Source organism: Notothenia coriiceps, unplaced genomic scaffold, assembly GCF_000735185.1.
Source record: "Notothenia coriiceps isolate Sejong01 unplaced genomic scaffold, NC01 NC01_scaffold00019799, whole genome shotgun sequence".
Taxonomy (NCBI): domain Eukaryota; kingdom Metazoa; phylum Chordata; class Actinopteri; order Perciformes; family Nototheniidae; genus Notothenia; species Notothenia coriiceps.
In genome coordinates, this window is record NW_011352500.1 from 938,585 (window position 1) to 961,779 (window position 23,195).

The following is a 23,195-nucleotide window of genomic DNA, read 5'->3' on the forward strand; positions in this document are numbered from 1 at the left end:
CGAATGTTTCAACAACAAGGTGGAGGAGAGTCCTCTCCAGTCAGACTGAGAGACTGATAACTACAGCTCAGGTGAGGTAAAGGACTCTCTGAGTGTTTTGATAGTTAACTTTGTCTAAGTTATCTCTGTGGGTCTCAAACGGTTTGGTCACCATTTATGTAAACACATATTTCTATTTGAGGGGGGAGTGAGATTAGTGAAATATGCATGAATAATAATAAATAAAAAAAGTTAACTAGGTGAAAAAAGGTAAGATAAACTTTAAAAACTTGTTGAGAGCTAAAACTAGTCTTTGCTGCTGCCTCAAATAGGAGCAGGGGGGAGAGGAGGGAGACAGGAGAGGCTGATTCAGGAGCCCAGACACACTCACAACTATAAATGAACCAAAAACAAATAAATAAACAAGTTCAAATGTTTTTGAATATTGGACATGGCATGGTATTGGTTATGGCCATGTTCTTATGATTTAATGATTATTGAAATGTATACAGCTCTGTTTCATATGGGTGTTTCCAGATCTTTCTCTTTATGTTCCCATCAAAATGCACCAGATTGATGCATTTAACTCCAACATTTAACAAAAAGATCTTACATGACGTGCATGACCCCGGACCCCCCAGAGTATTTGAGCTCCACCCCCACTTAAAATATCTTCACATGAATAGATTCCTAAATAGATTTTCAATTTTTTTTAAATAGTGACCCATGTCCATATGTTTATTTTTGGGTAGTAGATTTAAACTATAGGGCTATCACTATGGGCAGCAACGCTGTAAATATTGACACAATAAAAACTGGTAGTGGCCTGGCTGGGTGTATAATTCCCGGCCTGACTTATTGTCCCAGTCCGGCCCTGCTCAACACGATATTAGCTTTTACAATACATTCTAATGCACCCAAAAAATCAGAAGCGAAGGCTTTTTAAAAACATTTACAAAACTAGTTTGGTTACTAAAGCAGGCATACAATATACAATAACTACAAACTAATAGTGAAGAACATTGATGACTAATGAAAAATAGTTTAAAATGTGTCTTCTATGAGGCGTCCGTTATAAAGGCTGACAGATATGATGATGTTTCATTTGAACAATACAAATATAATATTATTCTATATGAACTGTTAGCACTTACAAAACTGTACGGGATATTAATATGGAAACTGTTAATCATGTGGAATATGACTTTAAAATGAATAATAGGAGTCTTATGAATAATTGAAACATTTAGGTCAGAGGTGTTTCACTGTCGCCCTCCGAAACGAAACGTTATGTTCTTGAATAGGCGATGATACATTAGTGGTAATTACCCACACTTCATAGGGGCCAGGGTGGCAAATTCTACATGCGTTTTTCTTAATGACCAGCAAGAGCAGGCCATCATAATGAGCAGCTTAATTCATTGATCTGATCCGCTCACTAAATCAAGCACACTGCACACTGCACTCATTCACACACATGAACATGAGCAACCTTAAATATTATTATTTTTTCCAGAGAGCAATCTTTTATTTAATATATTGGCGACATTAGAAAACAGAAGTGTGTTCTAATTTCTTTAAACCTATAATTGCTGTGCAAGGAGTCCTTGTTCAGTGGAGCCATTTCAACAATTAATGGAGGCAATAAACTGCATTACAGCAACTAACTTTGTTTAACAGTTTTATCAGAGATCAGACATCTGCTAAATTAACTTCATAAAGCCCTTAATATTAAAAGTTTAAACGCATAAAATTGTTTCATCATTGGTTGAAAAATCTGAATAGAGCGACGGAAGCAAATTAGAAAATAACTCTCACTACTTCAAATGGGCTCAGGCTTCCTCACATTTCTAAAAGGAGGTAAAATAAGCAGAGACAGTAAAGTAAAGAGGGTGACAAAGAAAAGAAGAAAGAAAAGGAAAGGATAAACGGACATTGTGAGAGAGAGAGAGATGTACGGCTATACAAGGTCATTAGCTCTTGATAACCTCTTTCAAAACTAATGAAACTGCAATATTCTTAAGAGGTTTCTCTTTTGTCTCAGATTACAAGATGACTGCTGACCTCCTAATGCAGTCTGACAAGATTTGTACACGAGGAACTTAAAAGAGGCAAAAAGACAGACAGAGACTTCGGAGAGAGAAATTACCAAATGCGATTTTATTTGTATTTAATTGATAACGATGTGATGATAAATATAAGGGGTTGAAATTCCTCCCAGTCCAGCTATTCACATTTTTCTGGACTGGATATCTCATTGTATTTTTATGTAATGACACTAGTTCAAACTCATAATTGATCTTTTCTTCTACTTTCCCTTTTTAATCTAGGAACTCACATTTTTACCATACAAACACTTATATTTGAGTGTTTCTAAAAATATCTAAAATAAATTACAAACTATATTCCTAATAAAGTAAGATCCAAGTAAGTTATTTGAACTAAGATCTCCCATTATGGGATGCAAATAACAAAAATAAAGAGAGGATTTATGAGTCTCTTCAAATATAATCTTCTATCAGATGTCCCATTGTTATGGAGTTATTGTCTGTGGTGAAAATGTTGTTGTTTGATGACTATATTCATGTGGAAAAGAAGTTTGTCTATGACCTTAGTTTATATATAGTTTTAGTTTAAATAATCAATATGTAGATCCATTATTTCATTGTGTTTCACCTGCTGCTGCAATTATCTCATTGATGTGTGCCAATGCAATATTTATAGACTTGTTTCACTATATGTAATCAGTTTGTTGATATAAATACATAAAACATAATGGAGAAATTGTGCTAAGTAAGTCATTATGCATTTTAGTAAACCATTAGCAAAAGTGTTACACAAGGACAATTAATGTGCTATTAATTATCCTATTATTCTGTCTTGAAATTATCATAAGGTTATTATCTCGAATGGCTCTGTATTTTGAAATTGTAATCTTTGTTAACCAATTTACTAATGTGTCTGCAATTGATATTCCATAACACAAATAATTTGACTTTTGCATTCATACCTTCACTTTCATCAAGTTTAATTAAGTTAATTTAAAGACCTATAGTGTGCCGCACTAAATACTAAAGGTCAAACCCACCATGCAGTAACGCCAGATGCTATTGGTCAGCTAATTAGAGCTTTTTACTTACAGTAACAACACCAGAGATTATGAGCAGTTAGTGAAAGTTATACTCAAAATGTAACTTTACACACCCCAAAAACGGTATGCCACTGGATTCCATTTTGGATTTTCATCAACCATGTGAATATTGCATTAATTAAACACCAATCTTAAAATATTAATTGTATTTAAACTCATTATTTTAGTGTCATACTTGCTGTTCTGATCTGATGGTTGCTGAGCAGCTTTACTGGAGCCGTTGGGGGTTAAGCACTTTGCTCAGGGCACCTGGCTATATGAGGGAGAGGCTCTTCCTCCCAAAATGTGCGCATGCAGGTTTTTTTTAAATATGGGAAATCAGGGTTAGTGAGTAGTAGAAAACTGTTAAATCTCTTTCCAATCTCAAACCAGAGTTAGTAATTGTTGTAACAGTTGAAAGATGGTTTTGATGAGTATTACTTTGTTTCTGTCGAGGTTAAATTAGGTTTTCTTAAAACTATATTACTATTGTTTCTGTAAAAAAACTTTGAGGAAAGCATTTTCATCCAATGTACCAAAATCAGCGAGCCCATTTAGCTATCCGTTTCCATCACTTGCTGGAGTTGGACATATATGACAACTGTACTAAGGAATGCTGGAAGTAACCTTTAAAGACAAAAGCCAGATATCAGTGAGTGTAAATGTTTTTTTTTGGCCAATAGGAAAGGGGCTTTATTGGTATGTTGTATTGTCGTGGTACATGTGACAACTTTTAACTGTATATATATGATTCAGTGTTAGCAGGCAGCTGGCATATGGCTACATCTGCTCTTATCTTCGTAATGGTCGCTTTGCCATAATCAGTGCTGTGGTCTTTAATAGTGGGATGAGGGGTCATCAGGGAGATTAACATATTGGCATCAGGCCTGGAGACAGAGAGAAGATGTCAGCGGAGCAAGTCCTAACGACAGGTCACTTTGGACTATACTGCACATTTCAAGACTCTTCCTCTCTGTATTTTCTCCGTTATGTAGCAAATTCTCGTTTTCTGATTATAACTCAAAACATTCATTTTTCCCCGGTTTTTCTCACTCCCTAATCGGCATCTTCCGCGTCTTCCCTGCCCTTCTGTTTGGTTTCCCCTCTCCCCTTACCTTCCTGTACCCTATCTTTTCAGCCAGTCTGCTCCCCCTTTCTCCTTAATAATTCGACGATGATTCACTGATCTTGGGTCAAATTTTATCAGCCGCCTCCGGCTGAAGTGAATTGTCTCTGCACTGTCCTCGAAGTAAGGTCTTCTCATATCATCTTTAATCTGCCATCTAACTTTATAGGCCCAAATTATTACACTTTATTAGCCTTTTTTACATTTTACTATTAAGTCAAAACAGGTCAATGGATCAGCTATTCTGGCCTCCTTCCCAATATTTCTCCTTTCAGACTTCCCTGCTTTCTCACTTTCTCTTTTGGAGTTCAGACAAAGAAGTTATCTGGCCAAAAAACTTCAGCAATTTCATCAGAGGTTAAGTGCTTTGCCCATAGCCTCATGTGGCTGCTAAATAACAGTGATTAAAGTGAAATGGAAATTAACAAAGTGTGCCATCAGCTTTTCCACTGTTCAGAGTTTGTACTTGAATTTTAATTCTCATTTCACAATGTCAAAACATAATAATTGGCAGTCTTACAGAGAGAACCATATAACAAAGGCTTCCTAAAACTGCTTTGGATCAATGTGGTTACATGAACGTATACACAGTGACACACTAAGACTATGTGTGAAGAAGGGAATATAAACATGTGCTTTATATGTTTTTGACCAAACATTTAAGCAATCTAAAACACTTCAAATACATATAATTATATATAAGAGTAACTAGTTAGGTTTACATTTCACGTGATGTAATGTATGTTAAAGTAATATTTAATTTTTGCATGTGACACATGAGGCATGTTCTTTTTCTTGTTTAAGCTACTAACTCACAAGAGTGTATTATACATATAGGCTTGGCTTTCATTATACCCATTTCTGAGGCTTTTAATATATTCAAATACATTAAACCTCATAATCTTGACTAAAACTGTGTTCATCCTAAATAATGCATGTTTGTTTGGTTTCATAATATAGGTGTACAATTTTGCCAATTATCTTTCTAAAAGATATTTGAACAAATCATTAGGAGTTTAAATTGCAAACTGACAAAAAAGCGGGATACAAAGAAAGTTTGAAACTGATTTATCATTTGAAATTGGAGCTAGAGATGCTTTAAAGGAAGATTAACCTCATAGAATGACCAACAACTTTCCTGTACCATTCACCACTCAGAACTGAATGACCACAGACACTTAGGAGTAATTTGTCTAACCAAGAAAGAGTCAACTTCCATGAAAATAGAGACAACGTTTCCATTGTGCTTTCTTTTTCAAGGAAGGCTAAAAGTCATTTTTAGCTCTGGGCGGGCGGTTAGTTGGATGAAGTTACAGCCTGTACATCAATTATCATGTAGGCAAATGCAGAGGGAAGTGTGGTTTCATTTTAGGACCTTACTGCTTAAGATTTCTCATGAGACTGTTGCTTAAACTCAGCCACAAGTCAGTTGACCTGCTCCCTAAATAACGCATATCAGGCAAAGACTGTAAATATGTGTTTAAATGAATGTAATAATTATGCATGTAAGCAAGGGTGCAAGGGCTTGGTTGTTAACAAATATCACTCAATCAAAAATCTTCACTACGAGTTAGTTGAATAAAATACCATTCAATAAGACTTGTATAGCATTTTGGTTGATTAGTTCACGTTTTTTTTACACAAAAAATTAACAACAAAAAAATGTCTTATTTGAAATGCAGAGATCCAGAACAAAAAGGTTTTAACACTAATTCACTTGACAGCGGTTAAGCGTTGTGACAACGCTCTGTTCTCTTGTTAGCGCTAATTGCAGCTGTGACAGTGGTTAAAGGCAAAGGTCCTTCTCTGACTCCCAATCATTTATCTCTCCATTACAGAGAGCACTCTAGTTTTTTATTGGTGTAATGAAGTCGATCTTCACTATCATGAAAAGCCTCCTGACCCTGTTGTGCTCTGCGGGCCCCGGACTCCTTATGAAAATATAACTTCGATGTCACACACACACTGCATGCAAACAGGCAAGCATCCAGGCAGGAATGTTGTTTTTCTATTACAGTTTAATTAGAACAATAGGAAAGGATAATTTCAATGAAGCAAGGAAAATGTGGACTTGGAACAATTTCACTTAAACTTAGATTTTAATTTCTCTAAATAATTCTTTTGAAACTGTAATATTAATAATCAATATGCAATTTCATAACTATTTTTCACTGATGTCTAAGGTTGTCTGACAGTTAATCTAATCCTTTTACGCCCTCTTGTGGTGGAAGTACTCACATTGTGTAAATGGCCTTCAAGTTCAGCAGCCTGGCCTCAGCTGTGTAGAGTCGGAGTATAAAATGCCAGCGTTCGATAACATGAAATAAACCATTACTCACATAGTGAGGTTTAGAAAAAGTCTTACCAACATGACAGATGTTGTTGGATAGAACTGTTTTATGGATTAGTGGATTTTAGGCAATATAACTGAAACAACAAAATCATCTAGACTAGATTAAATGAATGTGGTAAGAATGATCAGAAATACATCATCATCATTTATCAGCACTTCCACATTAAACAAGATGAATGCAATTTAATGGATTCTGAATTCAATTTGGAAGACAATTTCTCCACGAGTGCCAATAAAAGACAGTTACAATTTTTGCAGAAAGTAACAAACAAAAACGTTTTAAGGTCACATTTCTTTCAGCTGGGTGTAAAGGAGCCAAGTATGCAAATATGATATATTTACATCTGTCATGTTCAAATAATAATAAAAAGGTGTTTGTTAAACTAACTATAAATAGTATTGGTCTCATTAACACAAAATCACATGTTCCCTGAATTATTTGAAAATATGTGAAAGATTTTTTTACAATAACTTGTTGTTGCCTGGTATAAACCACGTCAGTTATGTGTCCGGGCAGCCAGCTGTTTTAAGGTCAATGGGCCTTTGAGGTGGGGGGTGCTCTCTACGGGCCTGCACGCTCCTGTCTTTGAACCGAGGTCAGCTTCTTTAAAAGCAGATTATACTTCCGTTTCATGGTAACATCAAGTTACACTTCAATGTGTTTTAAGCTAAATAAAAAAATAAGTAAAGGAAAGAAACTTATAATGTCATACTATTTAATCTTTTAGTGGTGTATTATTAATATTAAAACTCAAGATGTCCTTACATTTGGACTGCAGATATAAAAATGTAATTGTATCAAAGTTTTAATTTGCCAATATTCAAATAGTATTTTAAATGTGAATGCTGCATGTTAAAGTGGAATTTAAGTAACCACGACATTTGCTTTGTTTTTTGTGCTGTTTATTCAGTACAATGGGCATTAATACATTTCAGTGTTGACGTCAATTCTATCAATGGGAAAGATGCCTCTACGTTCATGAAGCATGGCTAAATGCGTGTCAATGCACCCGATTCTGATTTCCCACCCACCCACCCAGTCTCCAGCAGACACTGAGTGACTTGATACACTGTGTGTAGTTGTGTGTATGTACGTGCGGCTTGTTTTCTGACGCAGGCAGAGGCAACGAACCAGTGATGCAGAGCCTTACCCTCACCTTTAAAACCATCGTTGTCAAGTCATTGTCACAGACCCAGATCTTTCTTCAAAGGTGGACGCATCGAGACCACAGCAGGTAAGGAGATAATGTCATTTCACCATTTAAAATAAACTTGAACTTTTTCTAATTCTGAAATATGTGTTCTGTTTTGTGCACTGTTTGGTTGATTTACTAAAATAATATGTTTCATTTCATTCTATTTGCAAAAGGAAAAAGGATTGGACGTCACTTCGTACAAAATCATCAGAAAATAAATATGTGGGTCTTTGAGAAGATAAGGGAGAGCATGGAGAGCATTCCTCTAGAGCTGAGCCGGTACATGGGGACGAGTGAGGAGGACATCTTTCTTTCTTCTAAAGCCAGTCTCTCTCACAATCTGCACAACAACATCCTCACACCAGACAAAATCCCAGAGTTCTGCCTGCCCCCTAGGCTCTGCAAGAGAAGCAGCACCTTGTCACACTCTTCATATGTAAAGACAGAGGACCTGAGGAAGAAGAATATAGATGCACCAATGGCTTGGAGGAATACAAAGAAACCGTTGCCATTCTCTGCAGAGGGGTATGGTCTGACTGGAATATTTGAGAGCCCCAACACTCGAAGAAAAGAGTCTTTGTTCCACTCAAAGCGCCCTGTTTACTTGTTTGATAGAAGCCGTCCTACTGCACCACCCAGACTGGCAAAAGTGACAAACCTGCCAAAGAAAACGTTATTGGGGTTTCTCCCTCTGTTCTCATCCAAGAGTCTCTCAGAGACAGGAGGCACAGGAAGTGAAACACCTTCTTCCAGTGACTCCTCTCCCCTTAGTTCACCTTATAGTCCTAAGCCCTCCCTCTACTTACCACCAGGCAGTGGCCATCTTAAAGGAGCAAAATCCTGCCCGTCGCTGATTAACAGCAGGGAGACCAGAGTGAGGTTGAAGAGGGGGGGTTTAAGTTTAACAACATCACACAGCAGCCCTCCGAGCTTAGAGGGCAGCTCACTCACCTTAGCTCCACCTGCTCTCTTCCCGCTGGATGTCCTGCAGTGCCAGGAAAGACCTCAGCACGAACACGTCTTCACTTTGCAGGGCAGAGGAAGAGTGCACCTCTATGCTGAGCACACCACATTCTCCACCAACACGTTTTTATCCCTTTCCACCGTCAGAGTGCGTGTGGAGTCTGTGGAAGGCCTATGGGATGATAGTGACCACCGACGAACCCTGAACTGTGCAGTGAGTTTGTGTCTGATCCCAGGGAAGCTGCAGCAACAGGAGGGCGCCACCATCAGGAACTGCCGCAACCCTGTGTTTAAAGAAGATTTTTTCTTTACAGAGCTCAGAAGAGAGGATCTGCAGGAGCTGCAGCTCAGGTTGAAAGTAGTGGGTAAACCTGCAGCTGGTGCGATGAGGAGAGGAACAGTCATTGGAGCGGTAACAATACCACTGTCTGAGTTACTTCCTCTTAAAAAACGCATAGATGAATAACTCATTTTGTGTCATTTGGAGAGTGGACAGCACATGATATAAATATGACACAGTGTACAAAGAAAGACAGGTTAAAGAGAGGGACGTTAAAAATAAAATAGTTTGTGAAGGTTGTATGAGCATTTCGCAGCTGTCGTGTTATAATTTTCAAGATAGTAAGGCTACCACAATGGAGAGTATTTAAAAGTGTATACAGTATACTGTATAATGTATTTTTGGTATTAAACCATACATGTAAGTCAAACTGCAGTGTCAAATATAGCATGTTCATGTGAGGTTACTGTACCTTGTTTTAGATATCCGGTTTCACCTGTCTCTCTAGCAAGAGAAAATGTTCATAATGTTTGACAATTAACATAATTATTAGACTTTTAAGTTCTTGTAGAAACTGTCCTGAAGGAAACATGTTGCTGTATTGCACAATGCTTGACATTAGTGGAATGTGTTAATGATATCACTGGTATGTCCTGTATGCCCATCTCCTTTTACTATTTTGCTTGTGTTGCTTTTATGTGTTCTGTGTGTTCTACACTAAGTACCGCTATGGTTCTAACATGTGAAATAGTTTTAACGTGAATGCTGCCGTCTTGACCACGACCAGAAGTGGGAAGTAACTAAGCACATTTACTCAAGTACTGTACTTAAGTACGATGTTGAGATGCTTGTACCTTACTTGAGTATTTCCATGTTATGCTACTTCGTACTTCTACTCTAAAATTGGGTCCTTTTACTCCACTACATTTATTTGATACCTTTAGTTACTTTGCATACTTGGATGATTAATGTGAAATATAAACAACACTTATACAAGACTTTAGTTACACCTGGAGTAAATTCACAAGCTACCCTGCAGCATACAAAGTCATTAAAACTAGCTGAACTTTACCAGCTTTGATAACACTTTAATGCATCAACAATAATAATGAAAACTTATCATATTATTCCGAAATGGACCAATTTGCCTAATAAGTACTTTAACTTTTGGTATATTTTTATGCTAATAGATTTGGAGTTATACTAATATGCTATTTCTACTTTTACAAAAGCACAAGATTTGAGTACTTCTCCCACCATGTATATATCAACAGGACATTTTTGGCTTAATAAAGGATAAAGACCAAATAAAAGAAAATACATGATTTATTTACTTAAAGTGTATTTACCTCAGTTCCCTCTTGCCCAGTGTTGCAGCAGTGTGCATTTGTAACGCTTACCGCACGTTTTTTTTAAAGAGTGGTATGGATAAGTAGGCTACACACAAAGTAAGAATTTTAAGAAAACTGGATACAGCATAGGAGACATTTTACCGTGCATTCCTTTAGCGTTTTTCATAAACCCCGCCTTATATTCATGGCTGCCAAACCGCCTCTTCCGGCAAAATAAAGCAACATTAGTCTGGATTCAGCTATTATAACTTTTAGGAAGGAATCATATAAATAAGGGCTATTTAAGTGTTGTACTGGATGATTGATTTGAATATGACAAGTTAATTGCATGTGATTACTTATGCTGCATTATTGACCAGAACACCCTGGAGAAGGACACCTTTTGAGTCAATGAGAACTTTCTGGCTAAATAAACAAAGGATAAACAAATACAAATGTATTTAAGGACTGCAACTGTGGAATAAAATCCCACATAAAGCCACTTAGCCTACTGCCTACTTATCATCGTGTCCCCTCTTTCCAAGAGTTGCATAAGGGAGTGATCTTTTTAGAAACCAATCGTATTGCAGGTACGGCATGACGTCAAAGTCCCGCCCACATCGGGACGTCCTAATCTGGCGACTGGGCAGTGGGCAAGCGCAAGCGCCTGACAGAATGTAAACATGGTTACAAGTAGATGAGAGAAACGCCAACATGGTCTTCGAAAGCTTGGTGGTTGATGTCCTCAACCGATTTTTAGGGGACTACGTTGTCAACCTTGACTGCTCACAGCTAAAGCTTGCCATATGGGGAGGTAAGTGAACTTGTGTTTGTCATTTCCGTGGACTAGCTCGCTCGCCAAGCTAGCTAGCTAATGCTAAGAGACGTTAGTCACCACTCGTGTGAGGCTTCCAGCTGTCAGCGTCAGTCTGGGTATTTATTCGTTAACTGTCCACTATGTACCGGTATATCAGTTAACAGTGTTCATTTGTGAATGCTACAATTACCTTTTTAATAACGTACCTTGTTTTCTACGACAGGGATGTTTGCTTAGTGGTACTTTCAGAGAAGCAGTTCGGTGTCACACCCTTCCACAGAGCCATGTGACAGTCTGTGGTTCAGACTGTGTTTCATACTGACTCCGTTTCAAAAGCTCAGCCATCGAGTCTGATTCTCCCAGCTCTGCACACTGTCCGCGCAAATTAGGGGATTAGAAGAGAGCTTTCCGAGCCAAAGCTAAACATGTACAAACTTGTAGCAACTAGTAGACCAGTTTAACCACTGCGTATACTCTCGTTTTACCAAACCCTGCAATGCAAGGCTTTTATATTACGTTTTCTGAGCGTTGAATTAAATCGATACTAAGGTCAAATACCGCTCTGTTGACCGGACTGTGTTTCTATGAGCCACAATTCAATACTAATCTGTTTGTTCATCAGAATGTACATAGTAACAATCAGTTAACAAATACTCATTTGATCACAGGTGATGCTGTTCTTAGAAATCTTGAAATAAAGGAAAATGCCTTGGTAAGTTGCTAATACATTTGCAAAATGAGTCTGTTATTTATTCATTATGTGTTATGTGCGTTAGTAAACTGTTTCTTTTGTTACAGAGTCAACTTGACATTCCTTTTAAAGTGAGAGCCGGTCATATAGGTGAGATTGTAGTTGGCGTCCCGATTTAAAACATTCCTTTCTATGGAGAAGAAGGTTTTCTCACTTTGTGTTTCTGTTAACAGGACGGCTTGAGCTAAAGATCCCATGGAAGAACCTGTACACACAGTCTGTAGAGGCAACACTGGATGGGGTCTATCTACTCATAGTCCCCACAGCAAGTAAGATGAATAGCATGTATCAAATATGAGATTTAATTCATCATCATCATAGACATTATAGTGTATACTGATTATTACCACCATTTCAGTTGACCAATACAGTTCCTAAAGGATATTAACTGCTGTATGTCAATGTCAGAAGGAAAACACAGTTAACATCTTTGCCTCTAAATGCATTTAAAATATCAGTCTTATCAATGTCAACCCTCCTGAATGACCCTTATGACTAGCACACACAACGCACTGTAGAACAGAAGTCAGACAAAGAGGGTCTCTGACTTATTCATGACCCTAAAGTACTTGTCAGGACAAACAGGAAACTCAAGCACCACCTTCTGTACAGTTAATTGTTTTCAATGTGCAGATGGATAATCATTTCTATTCACCCAATTCTTTCCAGGCATAAAGTATGATGCAGAAAAGGAGGAGAAGCAGCTACAGGAGGCTCGTCAGAGGGAGCTACAGCGGATAGAGGAGACAAAGCAGAAGGCTGCTGAGCAAGGTGTGTGTTGGCGTGTGTTTTTTTGTCAATGTGTGTTCTAAAAATAGAAGTTAAAACCTACTTCTGGTGAGATGACAAAGCATTGTTACAAGGTTTTATATCATTATTGTGTCACACTTTGTTATCAGAGAGCTCAGAGGTCTGTTTCCTAAAGTTAAGCTTCAGGTGCGTTGCAGGACTCGTTTACGTCTCATATTGATAACATTTGTTTCTGTTGGACAGAGAATCCAGATGTTGAAAAACAGGACACCTTTGTGGAGAAGCTGGTCACTCAGGTCATCAAAAACCTGCAAGTTAAGATCTCTAACATCCATGTGCGCTATGAAGATGATGTGAGTATTCAACCCTGAGTTACCTCACTTATGGGTATGACTGAACAGCGTTGCTCACATTTGTTTTTGTAAGCAGTAATTGATGAGCACAGAGAGAAAGACGTAATCCCCAACGGTTTTCTTTTCCACAGGTCACCAATCCAAACTGCCCCTTGTCATTTGGAGTGTCACTTAAAAACCTCAGTCTTCAGGTAATGTTTTTTTAAGGTCCCTCCTTTTAGATTGTATCCTAATAACATTCAGTAATTAAGGCGTTACTAGTCGTGAATTCTTAGTTCAAACTTAAACATTATATAATACAATTTTAACACCGTTTGTTTGACTTCTCCAGACATGTGATGAGAAATGGAATCCCAGACTTTTGGATGAGAATTCCCGACTTTTCTTCAAGGTGAGAAATTCAACCATGTAATCAGATGAGCTATATCTGTACCCGAAAAATGTATGCAATTGGAAATCGATCATATTTACTAATAACCCCACTTTTGGGTCCAAACCTTTATATATACAGTCTATGGTCCAAACCTTTGAAATCATTGTACACTGTCAGATATGTTTCTCATGGTAAGCATCTGAACTACTCTAATTGCCTTCTTCTCAGTTGGTTCAACTAGACAACTTGTTTGCCTACTGGAATGTCGACTCTTTACTCTTCTCCAATCACAATGCAGAGGAAGCCTTGGTGAGTATCACAATTAACGCTGTGTTAGTCAAGCCATAGTCTCTTTTATTCAGCATTATTGTAGGCATGAATAACACTCTTAACGTGCCAGTCGTCACTTTCAAGCAGCAGGATAGATTCAATGTAACCTTTTTTTTTCTTAAATCCTTTGAAAGCCTTTGCTTTTAAATGTTCTTGGTAGAAATGTCAAAAGACTTCTGCAAATGCCTCTGAGTTTGATGCAGATTAAGTAAACCTTTCATCTAATGCACAAAGACTCTCCCTAGAATACGGCCAATGGTAATTATTGTTTTGTAGTGATGATTTAATTCTGGATGTTGTTAAGGCATTAACACATAGAGATTCAATGAGATTTAAGAATATGAGTAATGATAACATATGAAATGTAAATGAAGTTCCTTTACCTTTGTATTTTTGTAGCAATGTCTGCAGAGCAGCATCGACGCACAGAACTCTCTTTCAATCAGCCATGACTTCAGTGAGTATCTAACTGTATCTAAATGTCTTCAATTTTTATACTGTTATTTAATATGCACACTTTGAAAATGTTGTATAGCCCTCCTAATGAAGCCACATTTTACTACGCACACATAAATCAGTAGTTTTCTTGTAAAATGTGAAGTGGCTCTTGGGACGTAATGGCCTGCGCTTACACTGTGGTTCACCAACAATGTGTGAGTCACACCATCAACACCAACATATTTGAACAGATTTCAGCACTTTTGAGTTTCTATTGCTGGCACAAGCTTTTGCATTTTTGAAGGGAGAACTTTGCAATTGAAAAAGTATTTTAAAAGTTTATATCCCACTAAAATACAGGTTCATAAATCAATGTACAAATGTAAAGTGTATAAGAATATCCTTAATGTTAACAGTTTGCTTCTAATATGATGTTGCTGCTCCACAGTTTTTCGTCCTATCTCAGCGGCCGCTAAACTGCGGATGAATCCCAGGTCAGATGTGGACTTTTCCTCTCCTAAAGTGGACCTGATGGTCCATCTCAGTGAGGTGGCCATTGAACTCAACAGACCCCAGGTAAGTTTGTGTGTAGTGTATAAACTTGTCTATGTAAAAGGAAAAGCCTGTTTAAAAAAAAACGTTTTTTAGGGGAGAGAAAGGAAGAGAAATAGAGAATAAAATGAATTCAAAATGTCAAGGGGTAAATCGTTAAAGAGCTGTTCAGTGATGATAACTGCATATCTGTCAGGACTCTTTGCACATGTGTAATTGCTACCTTCCTCTCTTTCCAGTACATTAGCATCCTGGGGCTGCTGGGCTCAGTGGATTTGATGTCTCGCAATCTCCCGTACAGGAAGTACAGACCCGAGGTCCAGGTTCACAGAAATGCCTGCATATGGTCAGAAAACACTTTTAACATTTGACTTTGGTTTTTAAATGCTAAATGACATGTGACATTTTACAACTTTAGTATTGTCGATTCCGAAGTTGAATTTATGCATCGACGTTCCCTTCTTGCAGGTGGAAGTACATGATCACAAGCGTCCTGGAGGTGGATGTCAAACCTCGTCTCCAGATGTGGTCCTGGCAGCACATTCGCATTCACCGGCAGACGATCAAGTGTTACAGAGAGCTGTACAAGAACAAAATCACCTGCAAGAAACCCAACGAGGACCTGCTCAAGGCACTCAAGGTGAGAGAGAGCTGGACAGATCGGACAGGGGGAGGAGGGGGAGATATCAAGTTCTCTATTTGTATCTCTTAATATCCTCATATTTGAAGCACTGACAGCCTCATATGATTTAAGGAGTATTTTTCTTTCAATGTTGCCAAGTTCGAGATAGAAAGTAGTTTCTCCCTCATCCAACCTCTTTTCATGCATCATGATGCATTGATTTCAGCACGATACAATTATTACACTTCTTCCATAAACCAATATTATTTATCTAGCTCTTTTTTCGTGCTTTAAAAAGTCCTTATCTGTCATGCCACTAAGTATTATTTAAATGTAAGGAATTTGAAATGAGTAATTTTTAGGAAAGAGGCCAAAGTAGGAAGAAAATGTAATTGTAACTTGATTATATGTGTGGCCTTGAATTATAAACCTATGTGGCTCTCTAAATGTATTTCTTGTTGGAAAATATTTCCTATTGAAGTTCAGACCTGCAGTTTCTGCCTAAATGTACACTGACAATACTTACTTGGCTTCAGTGACCATCATTTATTGCCTGTATGAAAGGTAAATGTAATATAATATGCAACTAGTTAATTACCTTCTCAAAATCATTCAAGTGATGCATTGTTCCAGCCATAATGACCCACTTTAGAAGGATTGATCGAATTGCATTTGAGGTTATGTACTGCAGAGAGATACATCTCTAAACCTAAATGTATTTTCCTCTGCCTCTGCTCTGTAAGCATAATCTCCTCCTGATGTGATTAATAATGAACAATAAGGAATCAATGCATTCCTGCATGATGTAGCAAGAAGCCGCTAAAAGCTACTGAGCGTGTCTTGTATCTATTCTCAGGGGACTGAGAAGACCTTGGATATTTTTAACATCACGTTGGCCAGACAGCAGGCGGAGGTGGAGGTAAGCTCTGTTTCACCTTGTGAACTGTATTCTACTCTGTACTGTATCTGTAGCGTAAATTGTAATGTCTGCAGCACTGTAGCTAACAAATTATGCTAAACTGTTAAGATCCTTTCAACCGTTATACTTTCCACAGATACAGCAAAACAGTGATGAATACATACATTTCCAATCATGCTAATGGGTTACAAAAGACATATAAATTATACTCGGTACTATTCATTATTTGAAAGCAAGTTTCAACCATCATATGACTGAAGTGCTGACAGTTATTGACACTGGCATCTTGTGGTCTAAGTTTAGACTGAAGTGCTGAAGGATTAGGCACTCACGATGCACCTGTGAGTTTTACATAGTCTTAGCTTTACTGCACCTATTTTTGCTATAGACTGCAATTTTTACAAAATACTGCATATAAATATTGGCGGCTTGTTAAATAATATTTTGTCTTGGATACATTTGAATATGACTCATAATGCAATTTGTACTGCCAACATTTGAAAAATAAATAAATAATATATTATATTTAAAAAATGTTCAAGCTGCCAACTGTCTTTTTTTACTTTCCCAGGCAAGCAAAGCAGGTCTACGAATTTTCCGTCCAGGGCTTAAGATGGAGGAGGAGGAGTCTCAGGGCTGGTTGAGCTGGATGTGGAATATGGGAGGAGAGGCCGAATCAGAAACAAAAGAGGTCAAGACTGGAGGTAACCCATTAAAAGAAAAACCAGCCAGACATTATAAAAGATAATGATAACAGGACCAAAGCAAAGTGCTCCAGTGTATGTTTGTAAAAACACTCTATGTTATTGGCTTTTCTTACTCCTCACATTCTTTCTATTCCACGTATTCCCTCTTGCCCTTTCTCTCCGTTTAAGGTTTTGATGAGCTGTTAACCTACGCTGAGAAATCCAAACTCTACACTGCCATCGGATACAGTGACACCGCTGCAAATCCCAACCTGCCAAAGAATGTGAGTCTCTTCCCCCTGACACCCACCAGTCAAAGAATAATACACTAAAGTCTGGCTCTCCAACCCACACAAACAAAGATCAAATAGCAGAAACTGTATCAGATACTTTAATTATGAACTATGTTGTTGTTTATTTATAGTTTGAGGACATGAAGGTCTATTTCCACATGGAGAGGCTGTCTGTGTCCATCACTGACAACAAGGACAAAGATGAGATCATCAGGCTGACTGTGGGAGAGCTCAAGTCCACACTCACTCAGAGACCTGGAGCGCAAGCCATCAAGTGGGTCCTTTTCTTTTGCGTGGGGAGGGGGGGTCCTTCATAACATTGATTGTATTTAATGTTTTAAAGAGGCTCCATTGAAAACACACAATATTCAATTGATTTTGAGTAAAAAAAACATTCAGCACAAGCACCTTTGTTTCCGTTTCAATACAAATAAAAACAAGTATATATATTTAAAGGGCCGCTGTGTATGATTTATTGGGAGTGGGGATTCATTGGCAGGAATTGAATATATAATTTTCATAACTATGTATTCAGTCATGTAGAACTATCTGGAACTAATATTACATTACATTACATTTAGCTGACGCTTTTATCCAAAGCGACTTACAATAAGTGCATTCGACCGGGAAGATACAACCTTGAAGAAAACAGAATCATATAAGTACATCAGGTTTCATAGAGCCAAACATTTCAAGTGCTACTCAACTGGCTTTAGATAAGACAGCCCTTTATTAGTATATAAGTGCTTTGTTAGTAATTCAATCGCTCGAAGTGGAGTCGAAAGAGATGAGTTTTCAGTCTGCGCCGGAAGATGTGTAAGCTATCTGCTGTCCTGATTTCAATGGGGAGCTCATTCCACCATTTTGGAGCCAGGATAGCAAACCCACGTGTTTTTGCTGATGGGAACTTGGGTCCCCCTCGCAGTGCGGGTGCAGCGAGCTGTTTGGGCGATGCAGACGCCGGAGTGCACGACCTGGGGGTACAGTTTTAACCATGTCCCTGGATGTAGGAAGCGGCCAGATCCATTTCACAGATGGTACGCAAGTACCAGTGCTCCTTGGAAGTGGATTTCTAGCAGTTCCGGAAGCACAGGTGAGGGACGCGGAGGAGCGCCGTGGTGGTGGGAGAATTTAGGAAGTTGAAGACAAGACGAGCCGCTGCATTCTGATGAGCTGCAGACGTCGGATGGTACATGCAGGTAGACCAGCCAGGAGGGAGTTGCAGTAGTCCTAGGCGTGAAGATGCCGAGGGCCTGGACGCAGAACTCGTGATTTCTGGGTCAGACTGGGGACGTATGCGTCCCCTGATGTTGTAAGCGTGGTATCTGCAGCAGCGGTTGTTAACGATGTTTGCAGTGGAAGGAAGTTCTGTAATCTAGGATCACACCCAGATTCCTTGCAGTCTGAGTCGGGGAAACACAGAGGTGCCGATGTGATTGTTAGGGTCAAGAGTGGGACAATCTTTTCCGGAAGAAAAGCAGTTCATCTTGTCAATAATCCGTTGTGTTTAAGAATTGAGGTGGTGGGCCCTCTCACAGCAAGGGCCACTGGCTCCGAGCTCTCAGTCTTGACAGTAAGATTTCTTCTATCACGGATGCCTGATATTGGGAATCACCATTTATTATCTTTTTGCAACTCCACAGCCCAGCTCAGCTTGTTTGAAGTCACCGGCCTGAGCCAAGTAACCGGCCCGCACCGACCCTCCTGTCGTCCAGAAGGCCGCCACAGACGCGGGACCCCGCCCCCCTTTCCTCTGCAGATCCTGTTCTGAGACCAACCGCTGGATGAGAAGCGCCAACCAGCGGCTTCATGTGGAATCACAACCCTTGGAAATCATTGCTATGACGCTGTGAGTGGTGTCCTGTCGGCATGCATGACGCCGTAGCATTACATATAGAAATAGAACATCGAAAAGTTGTAGAGTCATTTATATTGTCTGGTGGGTTTTGTCTCTGTAGATAACGGTGACAGCATGTCACGCCGTCTCTTGCCCCGATGACCTGCAGCTGGATGAGCTCACCAACGAACCGCTCATGAAACTGCGAGCAAGCGTTTAGAGACCGCCACATCCACCGTAGTGGACACACATGTAGCATAACAACAAGGAACTGACCATAGCCGTGATCTCCAACCTTGATGGGCAGACATGAGCCATTCCTCGGCCCCCTCTTTTAACCTGGGTCGATTTTCCTTTCCATATGCTTCACCATAGCCTCGCGGGCCCGCCTCTAAGTCAGTTGAACTTGTGGTGTTCCTGTTACTTCCTTCTTTCACTGAGATCTGTTTGCCTGAGATTTAAGCTTGGCTTTCCTTTTTACAAATGCACAAAGCAAACGCTACCCTTCCTTTAGAACACTACAATGTTAGAATGTTTGAAATGGAATAAGTAATTAGGTTACATAATTTTAATGTATCGTGCAGAAACATACCTAGCACATTTTTACAGCATTATGCTGAGAATGAATGTTATCAAAGATGTTTTCTATACAAATGCATTCTTTGTTATGTCTTGAAAGTCTTCTGTATTTGATCACCCAGAGCGGATCCCTTGTCTTTTCTTGTCCTTGCTACATTAAAGTTAACGGACTTCTTGCTTTGTTTTTTAGGTCTGATGTATGTGATCGAAACACAGAAAGCTTTCTGGACCTAAGGTGAACTGTGGCCTCCTATGTCATGTCATTCACAGACCGGCTTCTACAACGGCACTCAAAACATCCTACTTTTGGGATTTTGGACATTTCCAGGTCAGACGAGCTGTAAAGACGTAACAGTGGGGCTGAACGTGGCAACCTAACACAACTGTAAGAAAGAGCCTTTTTGACAAATACTTTAATCTGAAGACTTTAGAGTACTAAAAGTTTAAACATTTCAATTGTGTTGTCATTTCACGAATGTCCAGTCCAAAGCAAGAAGAACTGCTCAGCCTGTCAGTGGGCACCAGCAACATTTGAAGACATTATGGTCCGAGCATTAGCGACACAGCTTTGACATACAGCTTAGCAGCCTGCAGTTCTTTATAGCAAACCAGGTACTACACACAGGAGGCGACCATGCCACCTTCACTGGATACTTTTGTGTATGATATGTGGTAGGCGTGTGTTAACTCTTGGAGCCTTGTTGGTTGTTGTACGCCTAGAAAACAGAGGGACCTGGAATTTAGGACATTCTAGTATTGAGGGATTATATGAATGGAGAATCAGGAAAAGTATCTGGAAAGCTTCTGTCTTCAATTTGCTGTGAAAAGAAGGAAATGCTATCATGGTTCTTTGTTGTGTATAGCGATTGGGACTGGAAATGGTTCGTTCGTAAGCAGAAACCAGTCACCGCTGCACATCTCTGGAGCCGGTGGATCTCAACGTTGGTTATTACATGCAGGGCGATGGTCGTGCACAGAACTCGCATGCAAGTCACGGTTGAAGTGTTTTCCATCACATCCTGTTATCTTCATAGTTTGCTGTGAATGTAGGGCCCCAACAGACACAATCATTTGTTCCGATGTTTGCACCTGTGTTTCTAGGTTTAAGATGTCGGGCGAGCTCCACCTGCTGTCCTTCCCCTGATGTTAGAACTGCTCGACGAATGTTCTGGAGCTAGTTGACATATCCGCTGCCTGAGAGCGCACCTGCGGCAAACGCGCTCTGCTTCATCCGTCCAAGGTAAGAACAGTCAATTATCCCTAAATGGTTCTGTTCATTTTGTGTGATCTAGGATCCCATGCGTAGGTTTGTGTCGATAAAGTTAGTTAATTGATTTGCGGGAGACTAATGAGTTGCTATATTTGTATGAAAGCTCAATAGGTACCAAGCACCTGTCTATTAGATGCTTTATTAATATATATAACGTGTTGTATTAGGGGAGAGAGTAATGGAAGAGAAGAGAACATAAGAAGAGATTAAGAAGAGGAAGCAGAGATCTATATGTACAAATCATTGTAATGGGCTAACAATCTCGTTCAAATGAGCTGTTCTAGGAAGAAAATGGGAGATGAATATTTAGCATCAAACTTCGGGCACTATGAATCACGGCCAGGACTCTGTTGGCAGCACTCTAGTTCATGATTGGCTCACTTCCTCTCTTCGAGTAATCCAGTTTAGAGTCAGTCTACGGGCTCTTCAACTTAAACTTACCTATTCCCAGTGGGCCTTCCTAAGGCTCTGAGAGAACAACTCAAGATAGAGATTCTAGCAAGTTGCTTTACACACAATGCTCTGCAGGAACAGCAAGACAGTATCTATGACTGAGGTGCTCAGCTTCACGTATCAATGTATGTTTAGGATGATAATGTCACGCATTGCATTGATGCAGCCACCCATGTCAATACGAGGGCGTTACAATGTTGACTTATCGTGGCGCGCTTTGTATATAAAATCTGGTCTAGTAAATAGAGCGAGTCCCAAAATTTAGACATACATATACTAAGTATTTATGTATTTGAGCTCGTAAAAATACACAGAAATGAATCTCGAATTATATAGCATCGAGTCAAAAAAAGATGAATGTATGTTGCTCCTCTTGCAGGCTGGAATTAGTAGTCATGATCAGATCGTATTACGTTCTCCTCGCGCACGAGTCTCGGATTGTACAACAGACCTCGCGTGCTCCCACACAATGGCTAGCAGTCACCCAGTATGCAAGCACCTTCACAGCTCTGAACTTAGCGGCGAGCCAGCGCATCACTGTCTCTATCAGATGAGGCATGTGACTCACGCACAAAAGTCGACCAACACGGCAAGAAACTGTATTCAACGACAGCGTCCGCGTCGCGTTGGGTAACTCCGACTTCATTTAGCCATTTCCTCCACGCCTGCGCTGCCACACACGGCACGCGCACTACCCCGCGTCCTTTCGAGTGTGTGCTCTCTGTCAGTTTAGCAGACGTGTCATCGTGCTGGGTTTTTGGATTCTGTCGCCTCACCCTTCGAGCGCAAGATCTTGTTTACGATCGCCCCAGCTCTCCCCCGTTGATTCGCGACTCTTTCCGATTAATCCGAAGTGCCGCGCCACATACGCAAAGTTCTACAGAAGTAAAAGTTCAGAACCTCAAAAAGAACATGACTCGATCTTCATCTTGATATTGAAATTCAGTCCAGAGTATATGAGAGCGCATCTTGTTAACTCGCCAAAAAAACATTGTCTTTCATGCTGTTTAAATTCTGTAATAAATGTCTTTCCCATTATTCATAATTTGTTTATGTATTTATCCGCCATCTTTGTTCTTCTAGCAACTTGATGGTCCTCGCTTTCTGGAGAACTAGGAGGATGAGCTTGGTGCTTAGGAGTATTCACTTGGACATTGGCAGGGTACTTGGTCACTGTGCGTATCTCGAAGTAGAGAGAGACGCACCTTTTGATCTAGGCCCTCTGAACACAAGTACCTAGATCAGGAAAATCGTCACCAAGTGGCCTTCTCGCTACAGTGGCTCCTACAATGTATGCTTTCAAGCACTGAGTCAATCAAACAGTTCAGAGACATTATTTCTCAATTTCTATGGCAGTGTCCATATGAGACATTCTTGAGCTGCGAGAGTTTTAGTGCTACACGATATGTCAATTTAATTATGTATTCCCTCTACTGTTTAGATCTGAATGTAGCCTATCTATGGTTCAGCTGATTAACCACTGCCCACTGGACAACTCAGAGGTTGACCTACCTGGAAACCATTACCAGTAAGCTTGTTGATAATATCCTTAGATATATTATCTAACAGGCAGTGGGTTCGGCACTCTTGTTTGATATGAGTGCCCTTAATATAATAAAAAATTGTTATCGAGCCCGTTCATGAATCGAGACTCATCAACGGGGGCGGGGGGTGGGCTTTAAAAAGTGCCGGGAGGTGCGTGGTTGAGGAAGCTTGAAGCGCTCTTCAACTATCAGTGAGGGAGGCGCACTAAGAGGGGAGCCTCGGTGTGAGGGTAAAGCAGTGATGTGGACCATTCAGACAGCAACTTAATG

The 23,195-nt window shown here is 39.6% G+C and overlaps 1 protein-coding gene across 1 annotated transcript; it reads left to right on the plus strand.

Annotated features, from left to right (window-relative positions):
• The first annotated feature begins 11,008 nt into the window (after positions 1-11,008).
• LOC104952305 (vacuolar protein sorting-associated protein 13A-like) lies at positions 11,009-18,955 on the plus strand. Its single transcript, XM_010779101.1, has 18 exons — positions 11,009-11,172; positions 11,844-11,887; positions 11,974-12,016; positions 12,100-12,195; positions 12,596-12,697; positions 12,920-13,029; positions 13,161-13,220; positions 13,361-13,420; positions 13,631-13,711; positions 14,132-14,189; positions 14,619-14,746; positions 14,962-15,068; positions 15,191-15,362; positions 16,201-16,263; positions 16,835-16,967; positions 17,139-17,233; positions 17,374-17,516; positions 18,877-18,955. The coding sequence occupies exons 1-18, from the start codon at positions 11,073-11,075 to the stop codon at positions 18,902-18,904; spliced, it is 1,623 nt and encodes a 540-aa protein (XP_010777403.1). The 5' UTR covers positions 11,009-11,072; the 3' UTR covers positions 18,905-18,955.
• Positions 18,956-23,195: the final 4,240 nt, after the last annotated feature.